Here is a 9,094-nt window from a genome sequence, read left to right as displayed (position 1 = left end):
TTAGGTTCCATCTCTATATAATAAGGGGCCCACAAGAGTACCCTCCTCAGAGGTGGTGATAAACCATTGAAATGATAGACTCTGAAATCCCCCATGGCCGTGCAGTTGAGAACCCAGCAGACAGGCTCTGTTACAGTCCACCAACCTGCGCTCCCGGTCTCTGCCACACCCAGACTTGGCTCCTCCACGCCCACATCATGGAGGAGGAAGTCACCATTTCCACGGTTCCTGAGAGCTTCTAAGGATCATGCACTGCCCACTAAGGCCCAGTGTAAAATGAGTACAAAACTCATTGTATTCAAACAGAAACTGGGCTCACAGAAGTGGGAGGAGCCAGGGTGATAGATCCTCACCCCTGAGCATGAACTGGAAGGAGAAGGGGCCTGTCTGCAAGAGCCAGGCTCTTGGGCCCTCGAGAGCCCAGCTCTTTGTCTGGGACAGGAGCTGGCAGCCACAGCTCTCTGCTGCTGCAGCAACTGCCAAACCACTGTCTCCAGGATGGTTGCCTTCGAGGCCACGCACAGGCCCTGGGCTGAGACCTCAGAAAGCAGAGAAGAGAGAAGGCTTGGAGCCAGCAGCCAGGAAGGAGCCAGTGGTGTGTGCTCAGCGTGGCTGTGTGTGTCCAGAATAGGAAAGAGCTGCCCTGCGCCCTGGACCTCGACACCAAGGAAACACCAAGACTGCCTGCCTACCCAGAGCCCCCAGGGCAGGCTGCTGCTGGCGTCCATTCAGACACCTCTAGGATAGGAGCCGCCATAGCTTCAGTCTTGAATGTCCTTCAAAGGTCCATGTGTTAATGACTTGGTCCCTGTCTGTGGCACTAATGGGAGGGTGTGGAACCTTTGGGAGGGGGCCTAGAGGGAGGAAGTTAGGTCATGGGGGCGTGCCCCTTCCTCTTCTCTGCTTCCTGACCACAGTGAGGTGAGCAGGCCCCCTCTGCCACACTCTCCCACCATGATGTCCCGTGCACCAGAGGCCTAAAGCAGCAGGGCCACTAGCCGGGGACTGAAACCTCTGAAAATATGAGCCAAAGTCCATCTCTCCTTCCCTTAATGGATTGTCTCAGGTGTTTGTCACAGTGACTGAAGACTCACACAGGAGCCAGCGTGCATTCAGGACAATGTCACTGAGAGATGGTCCAGGGTGTGTCTCCTTGCACATGTGGTTGCAGAGTGTGAGGGTCTGTGGTCCCTGCACACCAGCCGCCCCCTGTACACACTCACCAACTCTCTGAAGGATCCCGGGCTCAGCCTTGTCCTGGGCTCACGGCTTGGAGCAGCCGGAGAAGCTTCTAGAATCAGGCAACTTCATTTCCAGGCAGCTGCCCAGCTCCCTATCAGAACCAGATTCCTGCTGGTCTCTCTCAGTCCCACTCTTCCCACCACTCCCCTGTGTCATGGATGTGTATAGATAAGCTGGCTATTTGATTTAGAGGAAAGACTGAGGCAGGTGGAGTGTGAGCTCTGTGAGGGCAGGTGCCCTGTCCATCCTGCACCTAGGACAGTGTGGCCTGCATGCACCCTCAAGTGGATGGCAGATGGCAGATGGATCATGGATGCATGATCAAGCAGAAGGGGGAGAGATGGGAGGGAGAGGAGGGAGCATTGGCAGATAAATGGTGGGAAGGTGAACAGATGCGAGAAGAGATCGCCCACTGCATGGGTGGGTCCTGGGGTCCTGCATGTCTCCTCCGCCACCTCTTTCTTCCAAGAATCAGCACTGAAGTAGGAGCCCTATGTTTGCAGGCGATGATAGGTTCTTGGTATAAATATTCTAAATACACTGATAACCGCTCACATGGTCCCAGTAATTTACAGTCTGCAGAGCATGTCCACATCCCCCTCAGATTCGATCATCACAATAATTTTGAGAGGTTTTTTTTCCCCCCACCTGCGTCTGAGGGAATCAGGGTGGTCTGTCTCCACGACTGCTTGACTGGCCGTGGTGCCACCCAGCAGCAGGGACGAAATGGGCTCTGCTTTCCCCACTCCAGCCCAGCCTTGCCTGTCTTCCCTGGGTACCTCCCACACACTCTCTCTCCAGCTGAAATTTCTAAATCTGGGTCACTCACTGAAACTGCCCACCTGAGAAATCAGTGCCACCCCTCCCTCGAACCCTCTTGTTGAAGGCTACAGGATTCCCCTGGGAGATTGCAAGGAGAGAGGGAGTGTGCACAGACCACCACACCTGAATGAGCAAGATCGGTCCACCCAGTGAGCCCTTTTGTTCAGGGAAGAAGGAGGTGGCACATCTCCAGAGTCTTGCCATCTACCTTCGATACTCCTTCCCAGCCCCGGGAACTCCCAGCAGAACTCTGGAGTTAAAAGTTCTCCCTATGAATACTGTTTCTGGCATGTATTAGCTGGGTGACCTCTGACAGATCACCTAGCCCCTCTGGGCCTCAGTGTATTTTCTGTGAAATAGGATATCTAGTATCCACTTCATAGAATTATCTCAACAGTCACATAATGGGAGTGAGCCACTTAGCACCATGCCTGGCCATGCCCGTCAGCCCTCTGTGAGTGCTTGCTGGTACCAGCAGAGGCCAGAAGGGGGGGCGGAGGGTACCTTCATTCAAGTCCCTGCTGAACCACTTAGTAAGGCCTTCAGGAAACTAATTTCCGTGAGCTTCCATCTTCTCATCTCTGTACTTGGGACAAAACTCTTAGTTGGCAGGGGCGTTGAGACACTTAACTTCCCCAAATGTGTGATGCACACCCCTGGAAGCCCATGAGATGAATTTAGGTGAAATGAAGACACACTGCTGAAACTCTGGCTGTAAGAGAATGTGTTTTGGATACTTGGAAAAAAAAAATTTAAATCACAGCCAAACTTTTTTCTTGAACAATATTTCTTAGAACAGGGCTAACCTTATAGGCTTACTGGTATTTGAGGGGGAAACGGGGCCATCAAAGGTAAAATTTGTCAAGTAAACAATGCCCGGGTGGTATGCAGATGGCCTGAGGAAGGAGGTGCCGAGCTCTGTGAATGACAGAAAAAACACAAACAAAGATTGCCAGGTGGAATAACTGCCCCTGGACAGGATCTCGTACTAGAAGGGGAAATGCCACAAGGGCCCTGTTGGATCCTTTGGAAAATTAGATGCTCTGAGGTACAGTATGAATGTTAAGTGGTTCCCAAGTTGATGACTATGCCGTGCTTACATAAGAAAACATTCCTGTCCTTAGGGAGCACAGACTGGATCTGGGGGTAAAGGCCTGTGGTGTATGTATCTTTAAATGATTCAGAAAAACCGTGTGTATGTGTGTAAAGAGAGATAAATGGGGATAATAGGAGAACCTGGGTAGTAAGTATTTTCTGCACTGTTTTTACTTTGGGGCGTATGTAATCTTGAAGCTATTTCCAAATAGAAAGTAAAACAAGATGCAAGTCATGCAGGCCAAGTTTGCAGCCCAGTACTGGCTGTGGAAGGCCCTCACTGAACCTATGTCTCTTTCCCTCTCTCCCTGCCCAGTGTGGAGACAGTGAATGATGGGCAGTTTCACAGTGTGGAGCTGGTGATGCTGAACCAGACCTTGAACCTGGTGGTGGACAAAGGAGCCCCCAAGAGCCTGGGCAAGCTCCAGAAGCAGCCTGCCGTGGGCATCAACAGCCCCCTCTACCTTGGAGGTAATGAATGCTCCCTCCCCACCGTCTCCAGCCCTCTGCTCCAGCACTAGACCCAGACCTACCGTAGGGCTTCCCTGCTCCCATCTCAGCACCCATACAAAGCCAGTCAGGTGACGACCTGGGCATTATAAAAAGCCGCTAGAGCAGCTTGGTCAACACAGGGATCCCTGAGACTCCACCCAAGTCACCTCAGGGGGCTGGCCCAGGCCCACAGTGTGCCCTGGGAGCAGGCTATCCAGGTGCAGGGGACCAGAAGAGTACGCCTGACCCAGAGCCATCCCAGAAGGTACACAGGACACAGCTTCCCCCCAGAGGAAGACAGCTGCTCTCCCCCCTCACCTGCTCCCCCCCTCTCCTGCTCCCCCCTCACCTGCTCCCCCCCACCTGCTCCCCCCCACCTGCTCCCCGCCCACCTGCTCCCTTCCCTCTCCTGCTACCCCCCTCACCTGCTCCCCCCCCCACCTGCTCCCCTCCCTCTCCTGCCCCCCCACCTGCTCTACTCATGGCCAAAACAACACTTCCAGCCTCAGGCCTGGCCACAGGCCCCCAGCAGGGGGTGGCGGGAAGTGGAGCAGGAAAGAAGACCAAAGCAGATCTGGTGGGAAGCAAACCCGGCCTTCCCCCCCCCCCCCCCCCCGTGCCTTTTAGACCTGGACAAGGGGGACAAAGCCCAGAGGGTAGTAAAGGCCAGAGGACCTTGAACCCAGAGTTCCACTGGGCAGGTTGCTCCTCCGCATCTTCCTTCCCGCACTCTGGCTGGGCTGCCATGGGTTCTCCTGCAGGGTCTGGAGGCTCTCAGGGTGACCTGGTACCACCCATCCCTTGCCTAAGCTGGTGGTCCCTTTAATTGAGCCAGTAGTCCACGTGGCAGTGCTAATCACTGCCCCCTCATTTTTTCTAAGGAAGATCAAAATACAGGATTTTTGTGGGGTATCTTCTATATTTAAGCATTGACAATAAATTCAAGTGCTGTTTTTTTTTTTTTTTCTGGGAGGGGAGTTGGGGGGGGTATTGGGAAATGAACACAGGGGCACTTAGCCACTGGGCCACATCCCTGGTCCTTTTTGTTTTTTATTGTGAGACAGTTCCTCTCTAAGTTGCTTAGGGCCTCACTGAGTTACTGAGGCTGGCTTTGAACTTGCCATCCTCCTGCCTCAGCCTCCCAAGCCACTGGGATTTACAGGCCTGCACCACTGTGCCTAGCTGAATTCAAGTTTCGCCCCCAGTGCAGGACCAAGAGTGCAGTTCTTTCCCAGGATATGGCCCAGGTGTAGGCCATCATTTCAATCTGAATAGCAGAGGCCCTTAACTAAGAACGTGTAAAGGGCACCTTCTCATTCAGGACTGGGTGGGTGGGAGGAGGGGCTCAGGCTGTCCCTCTCCACCCCCCCACAGGCATCCCCACCTCCACCGGCCTCTCGGCCTTGCGCCAGGGCGCGGACCGACCGCTGGGTGGCTTCCATGGCTGCATTCATGAGGTGCGTATCAACAATGAGCTGCAGGACTTCAAGGCCCTCCCGCCCCAGTCCCCAGGAGTCTCACCAGGCTGCAAGTCCTGCACCGTGTGCCGGCATGGCCTGTGCCGCTCCGTGGAGAAGGACAGTGTGGTGTGTGAATGCCACCCAGGCTGGACCGGCCCGCTGTGTGACCAGGAAGCCCGGGACCCCTGCCTCGGTCACAGGTCAGTGTCCTGACAGTCCCAGGCTCCCAGCATGCCCGCTGGCCCTGTCCCCACCTGAGGAGGGGGCACTGATGGAGGAATGTGGTCACGTGGTGGATGGTGCCATGTCTGCTCAGTCAAGAGGCTGAGCTTGCGCATCCAGGCTGCAGGCCTCACTCAGAGACATCAGCACAGAGCCTCACTCAAAACAGGCTGCCAAGCCTCCTGTGACTCTGTCTGGAGATACCACCAGCTCCCGTGTTGCCTCTTGTGATTAGAAAAAGGCACCCCTTTGGGTGCATACAGCCCTTGAGCCATTGAAGGGTGAGTAGAACAAGGGTGAATTCAGCCCCAGGTGGCTGCCCCTCAGCCAGTGCCCTGGGTAAGGCCCCAGGTCTGCATGACCACACACAGAGCACGCCTGATGGGTTCTCATTATTACTCATTCAACAAACATTTATGGAAGGCCTACTATGTGCCAGGCCTATGCTTAATATAAGAGACCTGGTATTCCCAGTGTTATGAAATCTGATTCAACCAAAAATGCCTCCAGAGCCAAGAGTGGTCATTTGTTTGCCTAAACAAGCTGGAAACAACATTTTGGATTAGAAAGAGGGATGGCTGTAAAGGGTTTGAACTTCCTGTGTTACTCTTGAGTGTGTACATTTGAATCTGAAATCAGCATGAATCCTGGCTCTGAATGTCATCCCATTAGGGAAAATGATGCATTGTGGTTAAAAATGGAGTCCTCACCACCAGTCTTCCCACCTAGGAGACGTGGATGAGGCTCTCCTGGCAGCTGCAGAGGTGTGGTGGTTGTGGCAAAAGAGCTTATCACCAAGCCTGCCACACAGCAAGTGGCACTGCTCAGGGTACAGGTTAATATAGCTCTTGGTTGAAAAGCCTGGGCCCAAAGGTGTTTTGGATTTGGGGTATTCTCAGACTTTGGAATATTTACGCACGTATACAAGGGCTGGCAGACATGTTGGGGGTAGGACCTGAGTCTAAATAAAAAATTCATTTGCTTCCTATATAGTGTGTACACATAGCCCTAAGGTAGTTTCAGGCAATATTTTTAGAGCACCTGCATTTTAACTGTGACCCATCCCACGGAGTCAAGTGTGCAGTTTTCCACTTGTGCTGTCATGTTGGTGCTCAATGTGGGCTTTGAAGCATGTGAGATTTCAGATTTTTGGATTAAATATGCTCAACCTGTAGTGGTAGTAGTCATAGTGTTATCCTTTAAGATGATAGAGCCATGGAAATGTTTACAGAAAGCTAACTTTCCTCCAAGCACTGTGTGTGTGTATGTGTGTGTGTGTGTGTGTGTGAGAGAGAGAGAGAGAGAGAGAGACTGTTGGCAACTGAGCCTATTGTCACAGCTGGTAAAGGACATTGGGGGAAGTTGCAGCTGGCCACTGGGACAGGGAGTTTGCGAAAAGACAGATGCTCGGCCACTGGGCTGGAACAGGCAGACCACAGGGCCACGGCTCCCGGGCTGCACTCAGCTCAAGATCCCACAGTGCCAGATCCCTGGTCCCTGGCTGGGTTGGACAGGGAAGCTTCTGGAAGTTACCTGCTCTGGTTCCCACCTCCTTCTCCTCTCTGCCCCCAGCTGCAACCATGGAAAATGTGTGGCCACCGGAAGCTCATATGTGTGCAAGTGTGCCGAGGGCTATGGAGGAGCTTTGTGTGACCACAAGAACGACTCTGCCAATGCCTGCTCAGCCTTCAAGTGCCACCATGGGCAGTGCCACATCTCAGACCAAGGGGAGCCCCACTGCCTGTGCCAGCCAGGCTTTAGTGGGGAGCACTGTGAGCGAGGTGAGTCTACTGTGCTCATGGGAAGAGCCCCGGGAGGGATGCAGGAGTCCGAGCTCGACTCCAAGCCCAGAACCCCTCAGTCTGTCTGTGCCATTCAGGTGACATGTGCCCTTGATTCAGTCACACTCGAAGCCTCAAGTCCCTCAGCTTGAAAATGGGGGCAATTCTATAGCTTCCTGTATCAGATTCCTACTGCTACATAACAGATTGACCCCAAAACATAGCAGCTCCAACCACAGTATTTGTTTCTATCTCATATGGTTTGGGTGGGTCAGAAACTCAAAAACGGTTTAGCTGGAATCGGCCAAGGTTGGATTTCGCACAGCAAGGGCTGTGGGTTTCCAGAAGCTGATCCAAGAAGCAAGATCTGCCTCCACTTTGGTGCATTTCCATTGTGCTGGTTGTTGGCAGGGGCCCTCAGTTTCTCCCTACGTGACATCTCTACCTGGAATACTTGAGGGCTCTCACAACAGGGAGGCTGGCTTCCTGCACAGGGGAAAAAATCAGGAGAGCAAAGAGGAAGCCACAAAGCCTCAGTGTCCCCAACTCACCTTGAAAAGAACTTGCACCACCATTTCTGTATCATTTTGGTTCATGGGTCAAGGGCATCCACTGAGGAAGGTAACTACATAGAGAATGTGGATACCAGGACATGGTGGTCAGTGGGAGCTATTTTAGGTGTTGGTCACCACACTGCCTTGTCCAGTTGTTGGACTACATGAGCTGTAAAGTATGTGGTGCCTGGAACACTGCTAAGAAGTCAGAAGCTGAACTACATAAACTAGTCTCATGAAAAGTCTAGGCTGAGAGTCTGAACAGTGGCCATGAGGAGGAAGGCCAAGCTCTGCCACTTGGAACTTTTGTGCTTTGAGCCCTACACGTTACCTCTCTGGGTCACAATTCCTCATTTAGAAGTACAGATGACTCAGTGCCCCTGCATAGGTTTATTAGGAGGATGAAGTGAGAACATAGTGAAGACAGGATTAAAAGTTCAGACTTTTGGGTGACATCAGCAAGTTGACTGCTTAGAGCAACCTAATAGATGCCTCTTCCAACTCATAAAAGGACTCAAATAATGAATGAATAAATAGCTACATTTTGACTAGAATGTCTAAGGGAGCATTGTGGAGCATGGTGAGGGAGTTGGGGAGGAGCTGGTAACCAGAGAAATGCCAGCAGCATACAGAGTGGAGTGGAGCACCCTGCTCAGCCACCCCACTTCCCAGGTGGGCTCAGAACCAAGACTCCTACCAGCCGAGAACCAAGGGGCCCCCATTGACACCTACGGCCTGAGCTCCTACCACAGTGTGCCCTGGCCCAGGAGCTAGGAGGCACCACATCCCTCCATCCCTCATCATTTCTCACACTCACATAAATGATGGCAGCACTAGGACAGCAGCTGCTCAAGTCCAGGGGCAGTGTGGCAGCTGTGACCTTGGCACTTGGACCCACAATGCACTCTTCATGACAGGGAGGCTGAGCCTGGTCTGGACGAGTTGCCACACGTGGCTCCTCAGCCAGAGAGCCAGCATTGTTCACTCAGTGACACCACACTTGTGCCATCACAACTCCTGCACTGAGACCAGAAGCACTCAGGCATCACAACACTGGTTATAGAAGAAGAAACTGCAGGGAGACCACACTATGGCACCAGTCTAGGACCAAACCAAGACACCTGCCCAGTTGACACCCTAGGGCTCATCTACAGGAGAAAGTCTTCCTCTACTCCATAAAATTAAAAAAGGTGACTGTTCTACCTGATCACAGAAATCAATATAGGGACAAAAGAAATATGAAAAAGCAAGGAAACATGACACCTCAAAAGGAGCAGAATAATTCTTCCATAACTGACCACAAAGAAAAGATGGATGTATGAAAAAGAATACGAAATAATGAGCCTAAGGAGACTCAGTGAGCTACAAGATAATACAGGAAGATAACTCAATGTAATCAGAAAAAACAGTTCATGATCTGATACAA

At 52.4% G+C, this 9,094-nt stretch overlaps 1 protein-coding gene across 1 annotated transcript in view; it reads left to right on the top strand.

Annotated features, from left to right (window-relative positions):
* Slit3 (slit guidance ligand 3) overlaps positions 1-9,094 on the top strand; it is a 579,279-nt gene that overhangs the window by 561,254 nt on the left and 8,931 nt on the right. Inside the window, exons 33-35 of the mRNA XM_046421334.2 lie at positions 3,476-3,630; positions 5,026-5,311; positions 6,906-7,114. Of these exons, the coding sequence (XP_046277290.1) occupies positions 3,476-3,630; positions 5,026-5,311; positions 6,906-7,114 (650 nt within the window). The remainder of the gene's footprint in view (positions 1-3,475; positions 3,631-5,025; positions 5,312-6,905; positions 7,115-9,094) is intronic.

This window comes from Marmota monax, unplaced genomic scaffold, assembly GCF_021218885.2.
Source record: "Marmota monax isolate L192 unplaced genomic scaffold, Marmota_monax_Labrador192_F-V1.1 WCK01_AAM20220418_F8-fsc00084, whole genome shotgun sequence".
NCBI lineage: Eukaryota > Metazoa > Chordata > Mammalia > Rodentia > Sciuridae > Marmota > Marmota monax.
The sequence above is the reverse complement of the archived record's forward strand: the minus strand, read 5'-3'. Positions and strand labels throughout refer to the sequence as shown.